At 41.2% G+C, this 25,181-nt stretch overlaps 1 protein-coding gene across 2 annotated transcripts in view; it reads left to right on the top strand.

Annotated features, from left to right (window-relative positions):
- Nucleotides 1-17,615: 17,615 nt before the first annotated feature.
- Nucleotides 17,616-25,181, top strand: part of arid2 (AT rich interactive domain 2 (ARID, RFX-like)) — a 168,572-nt gene continuing 161,006 nt past the window's right edge. The window contains exons 1-3 of one of the 2 annotated variants that reach the window (XM_038781389.1): nucleotides 17,616-18,354; nucleotides 18,453-18,546; nucleotides 19,179-19,276. In XM_038781389.1, the coding sequence (XP_038637317.1) occupies nucleotides 18,251-18,354; nucleotides 18,453-18,546; nucleotides 19,179-19,276 (296 nt within the window). In that variant the 5' untranslated portion in view covers nucleotides 17,616-18,250. The remainder of the gene's footprint in view (nucleotides 18,355-18,452; nucleotides 18,547-19,178; nucleotides 19,277-25,181) is intronic. The other variant, XM_038781388.1, reaches the window with a different exon arrangement.

Raw genomic sequence — 25,181 nt, forward strand, 5'->3', positions numbered from 1 at the left:
ATCCACAATGCTACCGTGCTTCAAGGCAGGCTCTGAGGACCATTGTAGATTTCTTCCACAGCCTTCAAGCTAGAGTACATCTTGCAGTTGCTTTTCCCTCATGAAATCCAACTGAGATCAAGGCGCTTTCCACATTCCATACTGAACAAAGGTAGCATTTCCACAACTTAACTGTCAGCTTGACTGACACCCATTGGCTTTGACTATCTTCTCCCAGGGAGCTGAACTGCCAAGCTCAATCTGCATCAAACTGCCAAAAAGAACTTCCCATCTCTCTCATTTCCACGATGACATGGCATGATATGGGATGTCCTTAAACAGACCTATAGGTTATTCCTAAATTAATTTTCTTCCTGTTATCTAAATTAAGTATAACCACTTCTATTTACAACTTGCTTGCAAGCTCCACATTGATTTTACGATTCTGATAATGACTTATTTTACCAATGAATGGCATTGTCCTTTCTCCAGACACTGCTACACAAAGACATTTTCATGTTTGTAAAGCTTCTTTCAGCTTTTATTGTTGTATGGAAATGTAAGATGAAACTTATTTATTGAAGTAGAATCATAGAATTTACAGTGCAGAAGGAGGCCATTCAGTCCATCGTGTCTGCACCGGCCCTTACAAAGATCACCCTACTAAAGTCCACGTATCTACCCTATCCCCGTAACCCAGCAACCCCCACTTAAGCTTTTAGGACATAAGGGCAATTTAGCATGGCCAATCCACCTAACCCGCACATCTTTGGACTGTGGGAGGAAACCAGAGCACCCGGAGGAAACCCATGCAGACACTGGGAGAACGTGCAGACTCCAAAGTAAATGACCTACACTGACACCCAAGGTTTAAGAATACGATATCTATTTTAAAAATACTTACACCCCTCTCTGTCCTTGCATGATAAATACAGGTGAGCTTTTCAGTGCCATCAACTTCAAGTGTATATGAATGGCATCTTCATAAAGTTGCTCATCAGTTTCTTAGTCAGATGTGTCCATTTATTCACATATAACCGTTTAATCTTAAACTTAAAACTTTTGGCAAATCTGACCACAAGTCGGTACTCCTGCTTCCAAACAGCAACTCAGGTGTACTGAGCAAGTCAAAAATAACGTGCAGTGCTGGTCCGAAGCATCAGAGAATATCCTCCACGACTGCTTGGACTCTGTGGACTGGTCCATATTCAAGGCCGCAGCAGCTAACCTGGACGATAATGCAACCAACGTCACAGACTTCATTCGTAAGTGTGTCGAGGACTGTGTACCAAAGAAGAAAATATGGGTGTTCCCCAATCGGAAAATCTGGCTTAATTGAAGGGTTCACCCTGCTGAAGTCCCGGACGGAGGTGTTCAAGTCTGACGACCCTGAAGTACAACATACATAAAGCCATGAGGGACACCAAAAGACATTACAAGACCAAGCTAGAGTCCCAGGCCAACGACACAAACCCACAATGTCTACGGCAGGGCTTACACGAGATTACGGACTACAAAGAAAGGCCAGGCAGAATCTCCGGTGGTGGAGCATTCCTCCCAGACAAACTGAACGTACAAACAGTCAGCCAATACGTCAGTGCCACCCAACCCAACAACCCTAGACACACCCATCCCTACTATTACAGCCTTAGAGGTAAGAGCTGCCTTCTTGAAAGTCAACCTGCAGAATGCGACAGGCCCCGACGGAGTCCGTGGGCGAGCACTCAGATCCTGCACAGACCAGCTAGCGGGTGTGCTCGCAGACATCTTCAACACCTCACTTCTCCGTACCGAGGTTTCCTAACTCCTTCAAGAAGACCAGTACCAAAGAAGAACAAGGCAGCGTTCCTCAACGACTACCGACCTGTGGCCCTGACATCTGTTATCATGAAATGTTTTGAGCGACTAGTCATGAGACAGATCAACGCCAGCCTCCCAGATGGTATCGAATCATTGCAGTTTGCCTATCGCTGCAACGACCACAGCAGATGCCATTTCCCTGGCCCTACATTCAATACTCTAACACCTCAACGACAAGGATAACTACGTCAGACTGCTGTTCATAGACTACAGCTCCGCTTTCAACACCAGTATGCCGACAAAACTAATAACCAAACTCTGCAATCTTGGACTTGACCCCACCCTGCGCAGCTGGATCTTTGAAGTCCTCCCCAACAGACCACAATCCATCATAATAGGTAACAGCGCCTCTTCCACAATAGTCCTCAACACTGGGGCCCCGCAAGGATGTGTGCTCAGTCCTCTACTGTACTCTCTATACACACGACTCTGTGGTAAGATTTAACTTCAATTCTATTTATAAGTTTGCCGATCATACGACTGTGGTGGGTCATATCTCAAACAATGACTACAGAAGGGAAATAGATCACTTGGTTTCATGGTGTACCGAAAACAACCTCTCTCTAAATGTCAGCAAAACCAAGGAACTGATGATCGACTTCAGGAAGTGTAGTTTGACACACACACCTGTCTACATCAATGGCTCCAAAGTGGAGATGGTCGATAGCTTTAGGTTCTTGGGCGTCACCATCACCAACAGTCTGTCCTGGTCCACTCACGTTGATGCAAGTTAAGAACTCCCAACAACTGCGGCGCTGAGGACCGGGTTAGAATCCCAGCCTTGGGTCACTGGGGTGGAGTTTGTACATTCTCCCTGTGTCTGCATGAGTTTCACTCCCACAACCCAAAGATATGCAGGTTAGGCGGATTGGCCACACTAAATTGCCCTTTCATTGGGTACTCCAAATTAAAGAAAAAGAAACCCCAACGACGCCTCTACTTCCTACGGAAGATAATCGGCATGTCTGCATAGACTCTCTCAAATGTCTGCAGATGTGCCATAGAGAGCATCCAATCCGGCTGCATTACAGCTTGGTGTGGCAATTGCTTGGCCCAAGATCGCAAGAAACTGCAGTGTGTGGTGAACTCAGCCCGACGCATCACACAAGCTTGCCACCCTCCCATTGATTCTGTCTACACCGCCCGCTGCCTGAGGAAGGCAGACAGCATTGTCAAGACCCCTCGCGCCAGGCTTGTTGTATTACAATTGTAATTAACAATTTGTAATTGAGTAGCCCAAGACTTGGAGAAAGAGAATTGTGCAACGGTATTTACTAACAAACTGTTAACTGTAACAAATATTACACAGTCTGCTTTTTTTCTTGGCCGTTTCTACTGCAACTGATCCATAACACCGCAAGACATAGCCATGATGTGGAGATGCCGCATCGGACTGGGGTGGGCACAGTAAGATGTCTTACAACACCAGGTTAAAGTTCAACAGGTTTGTTTGGAATCACTAGGTTTTAGAGCATAGCTCCTTCATCAGGTGAAGGCACAGAGATTCTATGCCTTCCGATCCTATATCGCTCCTTGCTATCGATTTAACTTCATTCCTTACCAACAAGGCAACCCCACCCCTTTTGCCTATCTGTCCTTTCGAAAGGACATATGTCCTTGGATATTTATATCCCAGCCCTGATCCCCTTGCAGCCATGTGTCTGTGATGCCGACAACATCGTACCGGCCAATTTCAATGTGCGCAACAAGCTCATTTGCCTTGCTCCGTATACTGCACACATTTAGGTACAACACTCTCAGTCATGTATTGACCACCTCCCTTCTCATACGTGTCACCATTTTTGCTCTACCTGAGGGTGATGCTATTTTCTTATTTTGGTTCTCCATTTCCCCATCAGTTATTACACCTTCTAAACTAACACTCTGGTCCCACCCCCCCCCCCCCCCCCCACCCCCCGCCATACTAGTTTAAATCCTCCGGAGTGACTCTAGCAAACCGCTCTGCCAGGATATTGGTGCTCCTCCAGTTTAGATGCAATCAGTCCTTCTTGTACAGGTCCCACCTGCCCCAGAGGAGATCCCAATGGTCCATAAATCTGAAACTCTTCCCTCCTATACCACCAGTTTAGCCACATTTTTAGCTGCAGCATCCTCTTATTTCTAGCCTCATTGGCATGTGGCACAGGGAGTAATCCTGAGATTACAACCAGAGAGGTCCTGCTTTTTAGCTTACTGCCCAACTACCTGAACTCCTTCTGCAGGACCTCAGTGCTGCTCCTGCCTGTCGTTAATACCTATGTGTACTACGACCTCTGGCTGTTCACCCTCCCCCTTCAAGATGTCCTGTGTTCGTTCAGAGACATCCTTGACCCTGGCACCAGGATGGCAATATACCATCCTGGAGACTCTTACACGTCCACAGAAGTGCCTACCTGTGCCCCTTATTATAGAATCCCCTATAACTATCACTCTCCTGCACTTTGCCCTGCCCTGCCCTCCCCGGTGAGCCACGGAGCCTGTTGTGGTGCCACTGTTCTGGCTGCTGTTGTTTTCCCCTGATAGACTATCGCCCCCAGCAGTATCCAAAACAGTATATTCGAGAGAGAAGGGGACCGCTGTAGGGGGTTTCTACACTGACTGTCTGCCCTTACTAGCGGTCACCCATCTGTCTACCCATCACCTTGGGTGTGACCACTCTCTATAACTTCTATCTATGACGCTTTCCGTTACCTGCATGCTTCTAAGTGCACCCAACTGCTGCTCCAACTGAACCAAGCGGTCTGGGAGGAGCTGCCGTTGGTTACACTTCCAGCAGATGTAGTCAATCAGAACGCTGGAAACGTCACAGATATCCCACATCTCAGTTAGAGCACTGCATCCTGCTGAGCAGGGTTAAGCACTAGTTAATTAATTTAAAATACTTAAATTGTTATTAGATTAAGTTACAATTAACTAGATGGTCCCGGCGGTAGATTTTTACTGTAAAATGAAATGCTAAATACTAATCTCTGCCCTCGGGTTTAGTTACTCCTCTACCTAGTTAATTAGTTAGTTTTTTCCAATTCCACCCCCCCCCCCCCCCCCCCCCCCCCAAATTTAAAGATTCCCTCCCAACCAATCAGGTCAGCTTTACTATGACGTGCATCTCAGTCTCTTCCCCTCCCCCACCCCCACAATTTGAAAACACAGAAAGAGACACAGACAGAAAGTACCACTTACCTTCCAAGACTGCACACCGTATTTCTCCTGCTCAGCTCTGCTCGCAATATAAAGAACTTACCCACTACTCACCAATTAGCTCTCTCCCTTGTAGTCGTCTGCAGCAGAGCAAAGCCACTCACTGGAAATTTGAGTGTAACAAATCAAAGGATTAAAAAACACCTCCTCCCATACAGCCTCGAATTCCCACTTGGCTTCAAATTCCCAGCTCACAAACTCACTCTTCGACTTGTCTCACTCTGGATGTATCCTCTCGGTCTTACTGGGAGTGATCATCTACAACAACCATAGTTTAGTTTTGCATACTTTCTGCTTATTCTAGAAGGTAGAGCAAATTATTTTTTCGATGAGAACACGGAGGCCAGAATCAGGTAATGATTAACTTGATGGTTGTCAATGTGATGATACAAGAATTGCTTCAACAATTCTTCCCACAGTAACAGATGAAGGGTGGTCCTCCACTTGAATTTTAAATAATGTATAACCAAAGGGTTTATCTTTAATTATTGTATTCACAAGAACATGAAATAAATTGTTGAAACGATTGCAAGTGAAAGACAATGCTGCTTTACCATAATACACATCTTAATGTATATCAATGCTTAATCTTGGTGTGGACTGAACTGATGAAGAAGAAAGGAATGATGTCGATATTAAATGTATAGTTCACTTCAGTTTGTATGAAAGAATGAAATAGGAGACATGTTGTTAACAACAGATACCGGACGTAGCACCGGAAAGTTGGTAGAACTCAAAGTGGTAACGGTAGCAAGCATCTAAGAACACTGAAGTGAGACCTTATCACAACCTTTCAAATATCCTTGAATATGGAATCTATGCCAGAGACTGCTAAAAGAACAGAACATTTACAAGTGATTGATAAATGTCTTTTGTACTGGAAGAATTTACAAGATGACACCCTCCAGCAATCCGTATTTGGATCACAGTTCTTATAGAAATTATTTGGACTTGCATATGTAGAAGGCACAATCTTTTTTAAATTGCTGACAACACAATTAGGTGTTGTAAAATAAATACAAATCAAGAAAAGTCTCAAATGTGTGCCTAATTAAAAAGTTGCTCTGAGAAGAATGGAAGAGTTTATATTTTGCCATGTGCACAGCTGATTGGAGGCAGAGGTATAGTTATTTTTATTGAATACAACAAAACAGACTGTGCAAGTGGCTCTTAACATGCAAACTTTATCTATATGGCTATCAGTCACAAGTAACTTAAGGAAACCCAGAAGATAACACCATGAGTCAATTATTTTTAAATGTGACCCTGCTGGCTCAGCTAGTTAAAACGGTGACTGGCTGAACCAGTACCTCACCGACCATTGAGATCTGATCTCCAGAATCTACTGAGTGAGGTCAGTACGATGGATTTGGCTACCCTGGGTTGGAGAGGAAATCTGTATCAAATATATTTCACTTCGCTACACAGTAACCCCTACAAGTACCCAAATGAATACATGAGATGGCAAGAAGGACTTATCTCAGTTCTGGGACCCCACCATGGAATTGTCTGCTGATCATGTTAAACGCATGAGAATTTATTTATTTTAAAAAGTGTTCTGGGCAGCAATTTCCAGTTGAGATATTTGTCAATGTTACTTTTTGGTCAGTGCTGGAAATGACATTAGAAGAGTCTCCTGGGTTACTTAACTGCTAATTTTTTATCTTACGAGAAAGCAACTGAACAACTGTTCTGGGCACAGCTCAACAACTGCTCCCCTTCTCAGAACAGTTTATCTTAAAGCAGTAATGTTATAAATGAACTCAGATGAACATTCAATGTCTCTTCATGGATTATGATTAAAGTATCATAGAACAAAATTCTAAAATTAAACTTCTTGAAAAAGTTTCCATTTCACACAAATTTCCTCCCCACGAGTCCTGAAGATGCTGACTCCTTGCTGCAGATTCATAGGCACCAGTTATCCTTCAGAACCCGACCCAAGCAGGCAGTAGGCATATGTCTGCTGTGATGATAGGAAATGTTGGTTAAAAAAGTGCTGGTGTGTGGAAGGGGAAATCATAGCCAAGCTGATTCTTATCTAAATTCTACAATTCTTCCATCAAGGATCACAGGATTGCAGTTAAAAGTAAGAACACAGATTGTTTTTCTCCAGTTTCAAAAAAGGCGTGCTCAACCTGACTAATATTAACTGCCATCACCATGGCCAAGATCAGCTACCTCAAAATTGAAGATTGGCCTTCAATCTGTAGGGTTTAGCTAAACATTCGATAAGTTGACTGCAATACATGGCCACTTAATGTTCTGAACGACACAGTTGAAAGAATATTTTGCGGACGGCCACTTATTGTTCTGAGCTACATGTTATGGGCCAAGGTGTAGAGAACCCTAACATGTATCATGGAGTTCACCTGACCCACAACTTTTAATAGATTGTGGTATGGGGAACACGTGGCCCACTCTACAGGTGCGGTACAGCAGAAATGGAAAAGTATTTTTAAAGCAAAACAATGTTTATTCCATTAACTCAAGTTAACCCTTTTAAAACAAACAGTGAACATCTTAACAACCATTAATTCAAATACAACCCCCAAAGAATACCGCACTAAGTAATGCGTACGCTGTACTTTTAACATCCAGCAGACTTACAAAAAACATAACCTTTAACAGAAGCACATCAGGTTAAAGTCACTACTTAGAACATTTATAATTCTGAATTCACCAAATGATCAAGAGACAGTCTTTTCATGACAGAGATAACAGCAGTACAGCTGCTTTGTCTGGCTTCAGGTCCAACACTGAAAATGAAACCAAAAAGACACAGACACACCCAAGCTTTTCTCAAAGTGAAACTAAAAAGCAGAGCTAAAGCTCAGCTCCACCCACACAGACATCACTGCAGTGATATGAGCAGCCAAACATTTCTCAAATCTACATTCTTATGACACCCCCCCCCCCCAAGAAAAAAATAAACCAACTTCAAGATGGTTTCATTTTTCACCATCTCACTATCCTTTAAGAAATGCACACAGTAAATATACTTTTTCGTTTCAAAAAACACCACACGCAAGCAAGTATAATAATATAGTCCATTTTGTCCTCATTCTTCTTCCTCCAACTGAAATCCTTCTCAATTGACAGTCTCTTTGAACAAGAAGGTCTTTCCATGATCCATCCATTTCTCGACGCCTCGGCATTTCTCTTTATAGTCAGATACTTTTCTTCTATCTGATCACAGAGTCAATTGTAATTCTCCAACACAAGAGCATTGGTTATCACAGCTTTCAGGTCGTCAAATGCCTGTTGAAAGTCCGCTGACCACTGAAATTTAACATTTTTTCAGCAAGTCCATCAGTGGAGCAACCACATTACAAACATTTTTCACCAATGTTCGATCAAATCAACTCATGCCAAGAAATCGCATTATTTCCCGACGTGTCGAGAATGTCAGAAACTCCTCAAGGAAAGTGATTTGGGCTTTTCCAAATTCACTTTTGGCGAGGTTTATCACCAAACCCACCTCCTGAAGTCGATCAAATAACTCCATCAGATGTTTTAAAAGTTCTTTCTATGTCTGGCTGAAAATTACCAGATCATCGATGTATACCGCACAACTGGGTAATCCTGAAACAACTTTGTTAGTTAACCGTTGAAATGTGGCTGGGGCGTTTTTCATGCGAAATGGTATAATTATGAATTGGTATATACCATCTGGAGTCACAAAAGCTGAAATCTCCTTCGCCCTTTTGGATAAAGATACCTGCCAGTAACCTTTCAGTAAATCCAATTTGGAAATAAAAGGTGATTGTCCTACTTTCTCAATGCAATCCTCAAAATGTGGGGTGGGATAGGATAAGAGTCTGTTTTTGTAACTGCATTAACCTTTCTATAGTCCACACACAACCGTTGGGTACCGTTTGGTTTAGGTACCATCACTATGGGTGAGCTCCATTGGCTGCAACCCACTTCAATTATGCCATTTTTAAGCATACTCACAATCTCTTTGTTAACCTGTGCCAATTTTGAAGGGTTAAGTCTATATGGATGTTGTTTGATTGGAACAGCATTTCCCACATCTACATCCTGTATAGCCACTTTAGTACTTCCCAATTTATCACTACAAACTTGCCCATGTGATATCAATAATTCTTTCAGGTCAGTCTGTTTGTCCTCTGGAAGCTAACTCAACAATTTATCCCAATTTTTAAGAACATGCTCATTTTCCAATTTAATTTGAGGTATGTCAAATTCACAGTCATCTGGATTTGGTTTGTCATTTTAAGTTAGAATTATTAAAACCTCCTCCTTTTCCTCTCCTTCCCTTTCAAAGTACCTTTTTAAGCATATTCACATGACACACTCGGGTGAGTCTTCCTTCTATCTGGTGTTTTTACCACATAATTCACCTCACTTAATTTCCTTTCAATCTGATAAGGTCCACAAAACCTTGCTTTTAAAAAGGTTCACAAAAAACATAACCTTTAACAGAAGCACATCAGGTTAAAGTCACTACTCAGAACATTTATAATTCTGAATTCACCAAATGATCAAGAGACAGTCTTTTATGGCAGAGAGAACAGCAGTACAGCTGCTTTGTCTGGCTTCAGCTCCAGCACTGAAAATGAAACCAAAAAGACACAGGCACACCAAGCTTTTCTCAAAGTGAAACTAAAAAGCAGAGCCAGAGCTCAGCTCCACCCACACTCTGACATCACTGCAGTAACACATGCAGTCAAACATTTCTTAAAATGACATTCTCATGCCATACAGAGCTGAAAGAATATTTTGCAGGTGTAGAAATTGCTTTACACAGACAGTATACTCACAATACAAATGCATCCTTAAATACAGTTTCAAACAAAGCAAACTAATATAAATGTATTAATGTATGTGAACTACTATACAGCTAATGAGTATTTAAACCACCATTGTTGGTACCAAAACAAATCCGCAAATTCAACATTCTTCCAAAGGATCACTCCATCATGAATTTCCATTTCCTCTCCGCACTCCATAAACATGTCACTTCCTAAATCCATTCCCATTTCTCATACAATTCTATGTTAAGACATCTTCAATCTGGTTTCCACCTCGTCATAGAATGCCCTCAGTTACCTTTTGCATTCATGCATATTCCCTCCTTGACCTCCCTATAGACATTCATCCATTTCCCTCCTTGACCTCCCTATAGACATTCATGCATTTCCTTCCTTGACCTCCCTATAGGCTTTGACAATGAGAAGACCATTCTTCTTCAAAGTCTATTCTTCGTTAACCAGCTCAGTAATATTGCTTTTGTTTGGTTTCACTTCTATCTAATTATAGCTACAGAATCTCCAGAAATGGCATTTCTTTCCACCCAAACATTATCTCTAGTGTCCTAATAATCTATCCTTGGCCCTTTCCTCGTCTACTTACTGCCCCTTGACAACAAAATGCGAAAACATATGCGATCAGCTTCCACATGTACATTAAAACATCCAGCACTACCTTTCTTGATGTTCTGTCACCTCTCCATTCTCAAACACGGTCTGTGCCAGTGTTTTTCAAACTATTTTTCCCCGGGATCCACTTTAATCAACTGGCGGAACTTCGGGACCCAATGTTCGCAACTTATGCCAGCTGCTGTTAGTGACCCACACCGGCCGACCTTTGCGACACACTATTATTGTGACAGGCGAGCCTGTTTGGTCCTCATGATCTCACTTGCTTTGTTATTCAATGCTACATACATTGAAGATTTTAAACTTTCATTTGCCAGTACTTCCATGCATCTCACACACATGGGTTTTGCATCCTGATTTGCATTGGGACAATTAAAGCCATACCTCAAGAAATCATCTTAATACTGCTTTGTTCCAGAGTTCAGTTTCTTCTTAATAGGTTATTCAGCAGAGGACCTGGAGCTCGGTTTACAGCTCACATCAGCAGTGCTTTTTCATGCCACGGACTCACCTGTGAAGCTCTCTCCAGCAGATTGAGTTGTGAGATCCGGGCCTGTTTGTGGCTCTGGCCCTCTCTTCCTTATTACAAAATAATCCATCTTCAGTTCTTCACACAGACCTGTTGCTTGCGTATTGGCAGCTACCAAATGGAAGAATCTCTCCTCCATGATTTTGTGCCCAAAGCACGGACGTACAGGGCGCGTGGCATCAGTGTACATACCGAGCATATGACATTCTCTCTGCCGCTGGCAGAAAGACTCCATTGTTCATATTTAAAGGCCTGTCGTGGCCAACATTCTTTTTGTTTTTCACTTTGAAACTTTAATTCCAATACCTGATTTTTCCAAGTTTACGATTTTGTACTACTGAAAATTAAACAATTTCAGTTGAACATGCACATCCTTACATGAACACACAAAATTTGTTTTAAATATATATCAATTTCTTTAGAAATTTAAATAAGAAAAAAAAGTACAATCATGTTTTTAACTTTACAAACTATGACTTTACACGAGATGAGGTAAATTGCCAAACACACACAATGTCACAATATTTATTATTGGTCCCACTGCATTGCACTATCCAAACATCCAAGCCAGTTCCTTCTCCATTCTCACCAAAAGCAGTGACTTCCTGGTTTCAAGAGAGTGGCGACACAAAGTAATGACTGTGTTGGTCTCGTCCAGTGTTGACATGTGTCGACTGTATTGACTAGCCTCGTTTGATCGGTATTCCTGGCTGACAAACCTGTCCTGGCTTCCCTCTCACTGTTCAGTAGCTGCATCCACCCCAGTCACAGACCGCTGACCACTTCCTGACTAGTACTTCATGTCATGGGAGTGCAAGCGAAGGTTGTTCTGGCTGTTAAACAGCTTGACCATGTAGCCGCTGGTCGCATACTGCTGAACGGTGGCGGGGGTCTAGCTGAGTTGTGCACACAGGACAGGCACAAGAGCAGAGCTCCAAGTTGGGGGCCACTATTGTTAGAATCGCGCATTCACGTGGGCGCCATCAGCTCCCTAACCCCCACCCGCGCACGGTGACCAGCACACAGCCCAGCCTTGCATCGCTCCGCCCCCTCAAACTCCAAAACCAATTGCGGACTGCCCGCGACTGGCAATCTTAAAAGCCAGTCACGGCCGTTGGGAACTTCTTCCCACGTTCAGGAACACCACAACCCATCACTCGACAACGCTCCCGACACCCATGACCACCCGGTCACGACCCGGAGTTTGAAAACCCTGGCCTATGTAGCTAGGCTCCTTGTCTAACATTCGTTGCTGAATGCAATGTGATTTCCTCCAATTAAACATTGGGAAGACCCAAGGTACTGTTTTCAGCTCCTGCCACAAACTCCATAGTCTGTTATTTGTTTCATCTCCCTTCTCATCCAGCATGGCAGGTAGAACAATTTCATCACACCTGCAACATTTTAAATCACAACTACCTACTTCCATCACTGACATCCCACCTTTGCCCTGGACTCAGCACACATACTGTGACCTACGGATTAGCAACAATGTCTTGTGGATAGCCTTCTGCCCTACATACTCTTTTGCTCACAATAATCTCCAGCTCATTCAAAACTCTGCTTCCCATATCTTAGCCCACAAGAAGTCCCAATTGACTATATGAACATAGACTGGTTTCCTGTCCCCAAATATCTTCAATTTAAAATTGTGCTCAAATCCCTTCATGACTCTGCCTATCGCTATCACTGCAAGCTGCTCTCGCCCTTTGTCCTCCTAAAGGCTCTACTCTTCTGACTGCCTTTCTGTTTGCCCTTCGCCCTTTTACTCCACTTCCATGGCTGTGCCTCAGCCTGATATTGTGGAATTGGCTTCCTAAACACATTCCCTCTTCTTAAATCCTACCTGTTGACCAAGAATAGATAGGCTTGATGGTCGGTGCAGACCCAATGGGCCAAAGGACCTGTGTGTGCTGTAAAACTCTTATAACATTCCCTGTCTTAAAGCCTACCTCAATTACCATGTTTTTGATAAACCCTAATATCTATATTTTAAAAAATTATAATACCTAATTCATTTTTTCCAATTAAGGGGCAATTTAGCATGGTCAATTCACCTACTCTGCACATTTTTGGGTTGTGGGGGTGAAATATGGGGAAACTCCACATGGACCCACGGCCCAACCCACGGCCGGGATCAAACCTGGGCCTTGGCGAATGAGGCAACAGTGCTAAGCACTATGCCGCCATGCTGCCCCTACCCCTAATATCTATATGTGTAATTTCCTATGAATCTGCTTCCACCACCTTTTCAGGTAATGAGTTATAGCTGGGCACTTAAGCAAAGCTCAATGTAAGTAGGGACGGTCAGCATGGTATTATGAAAGGAAAATCAGGTTTATCTAATTTACTAGAATTCTTTGCTGTGGATGGAAGGTCGCGAGATGTACTGTACTTGGATTTTCAGAAATCATTTGAAAAGATGCCATATCAAAGGTTATTGCGCAAAATAAAAGCTCATCACAAAGGGGGTAACATATCAGCATGGATAGACGATTGACTAGCTCGTAGAAAACAGTGTGTGCACAAATGGGTTGTCTGAATGGTAGGATGCGATGAGTGAAGTCCCGCAGGGGTCTGTGCTGGGGCCTTAATCTTTTACAATTTACATCAATGACTTAGATGAGGGGAGCAAAGGCATGCTATCTACATTTTCAGATGACACAAAAGTAGGTAGAAAAGCATGTTGTAAAGAAGACATATGGATTTTGCAGATGGATTATAGATAGGTTTAATGAGTGGGCAAAAATCCAGCAGATCGAGTATAATGTTGGAAAGTGTGAAGTTGTTCACATTGGCAGGAGTAATAAAAAAAGTAGGGTATTACTTAAATGGAGAATGACTGCAGAATGTTGAGATGCACAGGTGTTCTTGGTGATTCATCACAAAAAGTTAGTACATAGGTGCAGCATGTAATCAAGAAGGCTAACAGAATGCTATCCTTCGTTACAAGAGGAAGTGAACAGAAATATATGGATGTTCTGATTCAGTTATAGTGGACATTCGTGAGACTGCATCTCCAGTGTACAGTTTTGGTCTCCTTATTTACGGAAGGATGTAAATGCATTGGAGGCAGTTTAGAGGTTTACTAGATTGATACCTAGAATAAACAGGTTGTCTTATGAGGATACGTTGGAAAGGCTGGGCTAGTTTCTACTGGAGTTTAGAAGAGTGAAGGGTGACTTGATTGAAGTATATATAATCCTGAACAGCATTGACAAGGTGGGCATTAAGGGTCATGTGACTTTGGAACTCTCCTCCTCGAAGGTGGCGGAAGTGGGTCACTGAATATTTTTAAGGCAGAGGTCGATAAATTCTTGTTGGGCAAGGGAATCCAAAGTTTTCGGGTAGGGGAAGATCAGCCATGATCTTGTTGAATGGCAAAGCAGGCCATAGGCTGCCTTCTACTCCTATTTCGGATGTTTTTTTTTAATTTAAAGCACCCAATTCATTTTATTTCCAATTAAGGGCTATTTAGCATGGCCAATATACCATGCCCTGCACATCTCTGGGTTGTGAGGATGAGACCCACGCAGACACAGGAAGAATGACACAGGCAGCACGGTAGCATGGTGGTTAGCATAAATGCTTCACAGCTCCAGGGTCCCAGGTTCGATTCCCGGCTGGGTCACTGTCTGTGCGGAGTCTGCACGTCCTCCCAGTGTGTGCGTGGGTTTCCTCCGGGTGCTCCGGTTTCCTCCCACAGTCCAAAGATGTGCGGGTTAGGTGGATTGGCCATGCTAAATTGCCCGTAGTGTCCTAAAAAGTAAGGTTAAGGGGGGGTTGTTGGGTTACGGGTATAGGGTGGATATGTGGGTTTGAGTAGGGTGATCATTGCTCGGCACAACATCGAGGGCCGAAGGGCCTGTTCTGTGCTGTACTGTTCTATTCTATAATGTGCAAACTCCACACGGACAGTGACCGGGGGCCAGGATTGAATCCAGGTCCTCGGCACTGTGAGACAGTTAACCACTGTACCACCCATTTTGTAAGTATTCTTGATCATAAGAACTTATTGCACCAAATAAATTCTCATTTTTCTCTTTGTCAATTATTTTAAATCTGTTATCAACCCCTCCCCCGGCCAGTGACTACAGTTTCTCCCTATCCACTCTTATCAAAATCCTATTAGAATTTTAAATACCTATTCAAATCTCCCCTTCACCTTCCGAGCTTCAAGAACAACAATTTCAGATTTACTAGTGTAACCGAATTTCCTCATTCCTGGTACAATTTTAGATCACAGCTTTTCTGGTTGTGGTCGCAGCTCCACTTTAACAAAAAAACGAATTCAGCCTTGAATAAATTTATCAAGACCCAATCTCCACTAACTTCTGCGTAAAAGAATTCCACGTGACCCTCAGAAAAAGATTTATCTTCATCTCTGCCTTAAAAAATGAGGCCACACATTTTCCTTTGTCACCGTCTTAAAAGGGAAAATGCATTCTTAAAATATGTCCCCGACTTCTATTTTCTCCCACAAGAGGAATCCTCCATATCCACCCTATCCACTCCCCTCCAGATCTTTGACTTTTCAGTAAGATCATCTCTCATTCATCTAAACTTCAATGGGTTTTGAACCCAACCGGTTCAACCTTTCTTCATAAAATAAGCCCCTGATCCCAAGAATGAGTAAAGTGAACCTTCTCAGTATTGCTTCCAAAGCAATTATATATATTTTTGAAAAAAAAGACCAAAAGTGCACACTTTTCCAAATGTGGTCTCACCAAGGCCCTGTACATCTGCAGTAAATCTTCCCCACTTTTATATTTCATTCCACTTGCAATAAAAAACATTTTTCATTTGTCTTCCTAATCACTTGCTGTTACTGCAGACTAACTTTATGTGATTAATATACCAAGACACCCAGATTCCCCTCTCTCCATTTAAATAACATACTTTTCTATTCCTCCTGCCAAAATGCACAATTTCACATATACCCATGTTATATTCCATCTGCCAATTTACTTGACCTGTCTTCAGACTCTCCACCTCCTCTTGACAACTTAGTTTCTTACCTAGCTTGGTATCATCAGCAATTTTAGCTATCATACAATCGGTCCCTTGGATTTGGGTTTATTGTCACATCTACCGAGGTACAGTGAAAAGTATTGTTCTGCATACAGTCCTGTTCTACGTACAGTCCAGACAAATAATTCCATACATGAAAAACATAGGACATACAATAAATACACAAATGTAAACACACAGACATCGGGTGAAGCACAAGGACTGCTCAGTAGAGACGATGTGTGGAGAGATCAGTTCAATCCATTAGAGGGTCATTCAGGAATCTGGTAACAGCAGGGAAGAATCTGTTTTTGAATCTGTTAATGCTTTTTCTCAGACTTTTGTACCTCCTGCCACTGATATAGATTGTAAATAGTTAAGGACCCAGCAGTGATCCCTTGCCAGTTCAAAAAAGATCAATTTATCCCTACTCTCCTTCCTATTAGCTAACCAACATTTCCCATGCTACATTACCTCTCCTAAACATGCACTTAATTTGGATTCAGTTAATGTATTAATCACCAGTACAATTTAAAATATTTTAACTTGATTACTCCTTATAATACATTGAAATGTATCAATACGTGCTAATAAAGCAGAAATATAAAGCTGTATTATTTTTGGTTAGTTTCGACTCAATACAAGGCTATCTCTTTGTCAATTCTTCATCGGAAATATGTGCCTCCAACTATAAAAACGCAAATGATCCAAAAGTTTCAAAACTTTTTTATAATTAGGCTTTGTCCAAGTTTTAGTCCTAATATCTCCTTGAGGCTGTGCTGAATTTCATTTGAAACGTTTGGGGACTTTCCACAGGTTAAAGGGGTTATGCAAATAGTAATTGCCACTAGCAAAAAAAACTTGAGCCGTGTCAATATTATTGAATGAACATTCAACTCGCTCAGAAATGAACCTCAATCTATCCAACAATATTTGCGGACTTCAATCAGAAATCAAAACAATAGAAATTGGAGCATCACTGAACTCTTGAAAACATCCCGAGTACTTCAATCAAATACTATTTTTTGTCTTAAATATGCACCCCCATGTAAGTATTTAACCATCAATCCATACACAATAAAATCCACTGGTACGGGGATATCCGCTTGTGCGACTGTAGCATCCACTGACGATGACAACCACCTGGGATTTCCCTTTCAACTTTTTTTAGTAGAACTCGACTCAAACGCAAGCGATTAAATTTATGAGTGCCGACAACTGCTTCACACCAATTTGCTCACATTAAAAAAAAATCACTAAAACCGGACGACTAAAGAAGGAAAACCGCCTCCTCTCTCACACACACAATATTTTCATCAGGCGAAGGCCACCTCCTTCCTTTTTTTTCCCCCCAACAACAAAATACGAAACAGTCGCGATCTTCGTCGGGCGGAGTCCGTGTCCTTCAAACGAAAACCCAGCCGGAAACGGCGACGAATCAAAAATAAAACTGCGTGTTAAAGAATAATAAACCGTCTTCGTTTAGATACGAATTCGAGGAGAAAAGTTTAGAGGGGAAAGGCAAACGTCCTCCTCGCCGAGGCTGGGCGCCGCCATTTTGTGTGCGGAGTCCGGGCCGGGAGTGCGGCTGGGGGGGGGGGAGGGGAGGAAGAGAGGTTGTTGGCTGGGGGGGGGAGGGGGGTGTCGTGTAATGGTTGAATAGGGGCACCCCCTCCCGGGGCACAGGCTGTGGTGGCCGGTTTGGTTGAGACGAGGCGCTATTGTTTCGCTTCTCCGAGGGAGGTTCGAGCCGCCGCTGCTCAAGCTTGCTGCTGTTTGGTGCCTCGGCCGCCGCCAGCAGCACCTCTGCTGCTGTGTGTGTTTTATATGTCTCTCTCTCTCCTAATATATAGATGTGTGTGAGTTTATGTTAAGCCGAGCGACTGCATGGAGCCGCTCACAACACTGCAGCCCGTCTGAAAACAAGACTTACACCACAAATACACACATTTATATTTAAAAGCCACATTGACATACAACAGAGAACAAGATGTAAGTTTTTTTTTGTTCTTTTTTTCTGGTTGGAGGAGAGATCGAAAAGAGTGCAGTGAGTGAGTAAAAGCGAGCCTTTGCTTTTTTTCCCCCCACCTCTCTCTCTCTCTTTACCCCCTTAAACTTTCGCACTCGCTTCATCAATGAGTGAGCTGCGGCGGACCGGCTCTCCTCTCAGATATTGAATAAGTTTCCAGAGGTTGTTATTTTTTTTTTAACACCTCCTCCCCTCCGCTCTCCTCTCTCTCTCACATACATACACACAACAATAACAACAATGAAAAAGATGGCAAATTCGACGGGGAAAATGCAGCCTTCAGACCCGAGGAGAAAGAGGCTGGCGTTCCTGGAGGAGCTGCGGCAGTTTCACCACAACAGAGGGTAAGGAACTGGGGGTGGATTTTAAACCGGGGAGGGATAAAACTTTGGGCACTTTCCTGAAGAGGAGGAGAGGGATCTGATTTATTCTTCTTGCTCAGGACGCCTTTTAAGAAGATACCAATAGTGTGTGGCAAGGAGCTGGATCTTCACACTCTCTACACCAGAGTCACCAGCCTCGGAGGATTCGCCAAGGTGAATATATTTATCACATGCCCTCTCTCTCCTTTTCTGAAAAAAAAATGTTGATATCCCCGGGTGGAAAACTTTGTTGGGAAGGATTGTTAATTTTGTCTGAGATAGAAAGAGGGTTTTGTTGTGTGGCAGGAACTGTAAATGGCAGTTGTTGGATGCCTGTCTGTCTGGCCTGCTGTTGTTGCTGCCGCTTCACTGCGCGCACTTGAGCCAAGTCAAAATTAGCGGGCATGCTTAACATCGATAATCGTGAGTGTTCCTGGGGTAGGAAATGCTCTTCAGGGGACCGGCTCGCACCATTCGTTTGCCTTTTTACTCGTCGCGTCGGATGAGACGGACTTCTTCGCTGTGTCAGGCTTCGTGATTCGGGGGGAAAACCGTAGGCCTCGCATAGGCCCATAAGATGGCTGGGAGGGTGAAAATATTAACGTTTTCAACCTTTTTGTTGCCCGATGAAACTAGGAAAGTACTAAAGTTTTTTTTTTGCGCTTTAGGTGATGCTGACTTCTTTTTTTTCAAAAGACAGCGCGTGTCGTGTTGTTAAAGCGGGCGACTGTACAGATGGTATATTTTGATATCTGATGATATGTCTGCATATTAATCGGGGTTATTGGGTTTTTTTGCTGCTGCAGGTGACTGACAAGAACAAATGGTCACAGATAACGGAAGAGTTAAACTTTCCAAAAGGTTGCCCCAATGCAGCGTTTGCCTTAAAACAATATTACTTACGGTAAGATTTATCCTGTACATTTATTAAATTTAATACTCGCTGTATGTTGAGAGTTAGGGCAAGAGTTCGTTTCAAACTCTGAAAATACGAATATAATTGCAAACGTTCCTCGTTATTTTGCTCTGTAAAAGTGAGAGACTTATTGTTGCATTTTTATAAACGAAGTAATAGTGCTGTTTAGGTAATCGAAATTGCTTAAACTGTGGCTTCGTTTTTGGATTTTGTTCAAGTATTTTGGAAAGTAGATTTTTAAAAAGCATTGAACTTGCAGTTCAAAATTTGTACAGGTGTGACCCACTTTTATGGAATAGTTTACAGTTGAGGAGTTCTGCAGCATTTACAGCCCTACAGAAACTACCTGGAAGGAAGTAACATAATTGTTTACATGAAAAATCGCAGGTGTTTTGTGTTGGCCAATTTTGTTGCCAAAACTGAACTTTTTAAATGCCCATGTGATATTATGGCACTGTACTTTAATTGTTTTCAATTTTTCATCAAAATAAACTTCAGAAATATTTCCGCAGTGATGCTTGTATGTGGCCTATTGATTTTGTTTGTGCAAATTTTACTTTGTAACTCTTATTCAAAATAGGACAGCCAGTTTTTTGTGAAGACCTATATTTTGCAATCTGGATGAAAATGGTGCAGCATGTTGGTCTTGTTTTGTTCCAATGTTTTTATTTCCTCCTTATGTCTTTAAATTATGGAAGTGAAATAATTCAACAATAGACCAGCCTCCCCGAACAGGCGCCGGAATGTGGCAACTAGGGGCTTTTCACAGTAACTTAATTTGAAGGCTACTTGTGACAAGCGATTTTCATTTCATTTTTCAGAGATTCGCTGATCGGTTACTGTTTTGTTGTCAAACATCTTGCGAAATATTTGTCTTGCATATTAGAATTGATGGGCAGTTTGTGAATAAGAATGGGGTGAAGGGGGCAAGTTCTGTTTGAAGGTGTAAGTAGATGTTATTCTTTGGAAATACTTAAATTCAGGAGTAGTCAAGTTTGTACACTATTGGACAGCTATTATTTAAATATTAATTCTAGTCAACAGTGCCATACACATTTACCTAAAATAAAATTGGCATTAAAATGTTCTAAACAACTTGTGCAAATTATTTTGTGGTGATGAGCTTGTAGTGTTTAGAATTGTGGTATGATTGCAATTGCCTCTGTTCATTTATGAGATCCTGTGCTGAAAGTTCTGGCAATGGTGAATCTGTTGGATTCAGTATATTAAGCTTGTTTCAATTTGATTTATCAGGCAACTTTTGGATAAGTCGGTGTGATAATTGAGTCTAATTTAGTAATATTTTAGTAATGCTGCAAGGATTGCCAAATTAATGCGAGAGCATTTTATGCAGAAATGTTTGTTGGTAAAATTTAAAGATATGCTGATCACCAATTGGAGTGCCATGTTTTTCTATTAATGTGCAGAACATTAGGGCTATTGTATTCTTGTGTATAAGTAATATTTTTAAGATTTGACTTCTTCTCAGTTACTTACCCTTATTGTACTCTTTCTCCAGATGATTTAGGAAATAGCAATGCTTCCTGCAACATGTTCACACATTTACATTTGACTTTTTGATATTCTGCTGCTGCCTTGCATGTTTTTGTATTGTTATATAGAAATAAGAAATAACAGTACATGTGCTGTAAATATTTTCACATACTTTTATCAGATAATTTGTAAATGCGGTTAATGTTCATGAGTGGCACAAAGTACCTGAAAGATACTATATATATTTTACTGTAGATTGAACAGTAATTATCATTTGTAATGTTTAAACAAACATATTTGGAAATATGTTTGGAAGGCCATATAAAATAAATACCGATTACTTGTTTGAGGTGTAAATAGAAATATGAAAGTTTTTATTGCATTGCCAACCTTGAGCTTCCAGCAGGTTGAAGGGTCTGCCTTAAAATTGATGGAAAAGGCCAATTAAAAATTAGAATGCAGTAGGTAGTCAGAGAGTGCAAGCAGTAGTGATTAAAAATAAATATAATGTGTGCTTAACACAATTAAAGATGACTGGAATATTGCGGTACAATATTAAATCACCCTATTTAATTACTTTTTCTGAAGACAAACCCATTATAGTGTTGAGAAATCTTCAAAGTATCTTTTGTTTGTGCTGTCTCAGTTTCTTTTTGGGAAACATCATCTTTCCTATATTTTAAAATTGCACGATGGCTTTTTGCCTGATATGGATTGTAATGAACATACTCAAAGTCCCAACAACTTTTCACCTCCTGGTTAAAATTAATGATTTTTTACAAAATTATTTCTTTGATCTTGAACTTCAAGTGGGATGACAAATATCCCACTTTTAAAAATGCTATAATTTAACACCAACAATTAATTTACCGAGCATTTGAGAAAGTAAAGTGTACATTTAGTATGTTTTTTTATCACCCCAAAGGCAGCATTATGTAAATCAGCATAAAAGGATGTTCGAACTTTAAGCCAGTTCCTGCAACTACTTTTGATGGGAGAATGTTACTAGCTGTACTCGCCTTCAAATGTCTGATTTGCATAGCTTATGCTTGGGTTAAACTGTCTTAGATTAGCAAGTTTTTGTGTTTCTGACAAATGTGCTATCATCTCAACATATTGATGGAGCGGATAACATTTCTTATGCCAAAATGTTACAAAAATATTTAGAATCCTGTCTATATCTTTTGTAAATACAGTACCTGGAAAATTGACAAACATGGTACAATTATAGACATTGTAGCTAATCTTGTTGCACAATTGATGTGTTTCATTCAAAGCAGCTTTTGTACATGAACAGCTCTTCACCCTGTCTCCAGGCAGATGTGTGTGACAACTTATGGGCAGGGATATTTAAATTGATGTTGATCCTAATCTGGCACAATATGTCATGTATAACTAATTTCCAAATTGTTCATATATCTTGTGGATAAAATTATAATAGTGGATCCCTTAACTATGCTCAAGTTGTAAAGTCACATGGATACCTTGAAATCAGCATTATTTATCTTTGGGAATGTGCTGCAAATAATTTACATTTCAGAACTCGAATTGAGCATTGCAAAAAAGAAAGTTCCAGGATTGGAGGTTTGCAGGCTAAAGTAGTCAATTGACCTGCATCAATTATATAATTGTCACCTAAATTATCTTAAATTTTCTGGAGAATTTAGCTATGTAAGTTTGTATACTTACAGATTTGACGTAAAGCTGTTTTCTTAGTTGAGAAAGTGCACTTTTCCTTTATTTACTATAAATTACAGTAAAAACATGAAACACCATATCTGATCTCTTCATGTCCCCAAAGGTCATATTTCAATCTTTGGTTAAGTGCAGTAAAAAAAAAATTCAGGCCTTGTGCTTTTATAAAATTATCTTTCATGCCACATTTTATTCATAATTTTATCTTCCTTTTGAAATCATTTACCCATGGTCCTTCCACTGCAATAGTTAGAATGCAAGTTATTTTAAAAAAGGTCTGAATAAAGGCAGCACGGTGGCTCAGTGGGTTAGCCCTGTTGCCTCACGGCACTGAGGTCCCAGGTTCGATCCCGGCTCTGGGTCACTGTCTGTGTGGAGTTTGCACATTCTCCCCGTGTTTGCGTGGGTTTCGCCCCCACAACCCAAAGATGTGCAGGGTAGGTGAATTGGCCACTCTAAATTGCCCCTTAATTGGAAAAAATGAATTGAGTACACTAAATTTTAAAAAAAAGTCTGAATAAAGTGACCTAAAACTGATGTATGATCTTTGAAAAAAGGATATTGCAAGTCACCTGCAACACTTAATGCTAGAGATGTCTAAACAGGCATACAGCAAGCACAGCCCCTATAAATTTGTATGGAGGATCAATTTGTATTTTAGTAATTTTGATATCTTGGATGAAAATGTGTAGAATGATTAACTGTATTGGGTGAAGAATGAAAACATACCATAAAACTTGAAATTATATGCACAGTTGAACCTTGTGTGGCATTTTAGAAAATCTTTCAATGTTAGTATTACATACCGCTGAATATCATAATTAATTTATATGGCAGTTTGACATTGATGGCTATGTCTAAGTAATTAATAGCTGCAGTATATGCAAATGTTAGAGAATCATAGAATGGTTACCACGCCAAAGGAGACCATTAGCCCCTTCATGGTCTGATATTTTCTGCAAGAGCAACTCCCCTAGTCTCATTCGCTGCTTTTTCTGTGTAAGCCTGTAAATGTTTTCTCTTCGGATAAATATCCAATACCATTTTGAAAGCCACTATTGGATCTGCCTCCTGCACACTCTCGGGCAGTGCATTCCAGATTTTATAATTTAATTTTTTTAAATTTTAATAATTTTACGGAATGTGAGTGTCGCTGGCTAGGCCAGCATTCATTGCCCATCCCTAGTTGCCCTTGAGAAGGTGGTGGTGAGCAGCCTTCTTGAACCTCTGCAGTCGCTGAGGTGTAGGCACACACACAGCTGGTCCGGAGGGAATTCCAGGATTTTGACCCAGCGACAGTGATGGAACGATGATATATTTCCAAGTCAGGAAGGTGAGCTACTTGAAGAGGAAGCTCCAGGTGGTGGGGTTCACGTGCATTTGCTGCCCGTGTCCTTCTAGGTGGTAGTTGTTGTGGGTTTGGAAGCTGCTGCCTAATGCAACCTTGGTGAGTTCCTGCAGTGCACCTTCTAGATGCTACACAGTGCTGCCACTGATTGTCGATGATGGAGGGATTGATGTTTGCTGCCACTGATTGTCGATGATGGAGGGATTGATGTTTCTGGATAGGGTAGCAATCAAGAGGGCTGCTTTGTCCTGGTTGGTGTCAAGCTGCTGAGTGTTGTTGGAGCTGCACTCATCCAGGAAAGTGGTATTCAACTTTTTGTTGCAGCAGTGCAAGAAGGTGGCTTCTCACACCACCTCATGGGCAACAAATAGCTGACCTTACCAGTGACGTGACCATCCCATGAAAAATAGAAATTGGAGAATTTTGCAAAAATACACAGTTAATTGAAAATTGGTGGATAATGCTGTGTAATGTTTGACAATTCACATGCTTGTTACATGTTAGATCATTTCAGGGAGAAATTGAATGAAAGGGACTTGTATCTTGGTCGTGGTCACTCTTCATTGCTTGCAATGAGCAGTGGAGTGGACTTATTTATATTCATAGGAACATTTAAAAGGGCATGCTTAGATAAAGATAGCCAACTGTGGGAAAGAAACATCTAATTAAATAGATCTGTACATTTTTAATGAGCTACAGTGTTCATTTCAATTTATAGTGAATACTGATTATATCCATAATATTGCATCTACAGGCATGAAATGCAGAATATTATTAAATGAATGCAAATAAGAATTTGAACTTTTAAAAAGTATGATTTTATATTTTTCAAATTTATCATGACTTTTGTACAAGTTGAATAGGTGAAGTAACGAGCATAATAGGATAACAAACCTAACTTGATATGATTGCTCTTGTACAAAAAGGTGGGTTGCACCCATTTAGTAAGATACTTCATTGGTTGGGTGTCCAATTTGTTGTACAATGATTTTGTTTGCAAAGGACGTTTCATTTAAAAAAAAAATTCCCTGCCACTTCTTTAAATTGATCTGTTTGGGATTTGATTGCTTTGGGCTTATACCGCTCCCCATGAAATCAACTTGCTGATAGACTTGTAGAATTGGATCTTAAAAGCAGTGTTTAATTATGATCTCAATATACGTGATCATTTCAGCTTGACAATATTCTTAGTCACCTGTTCAGATGGAACAATTTTCTTTTACCACTGGGAGAAAAACTGATGGAATGAGTCACATGGGGCGGCACGGTGATTAGCATTGCTGCCTCACCGCTCCAGAGACCTGGGTTCAATTCCGGCCTTGATGATTGTTTGTGTGGAGTTGCACTTTCACCCAG

This window comes from Scyliorhinus canicula, chromosome 20 (genome assembly GCF_902713615.1).
Source record: "Scyliorhinus canicula chromosome 20, sScyCan1.1, whole genome shotgun sequence".
Classification (NCBI taxonomy): Eukaryota; Metazoa; Chordata; class Chondrichthyes; order Carcharhiniformes; family Scyliorhinidae; genus Scyliorhinus; species Scyliorhinus canicula.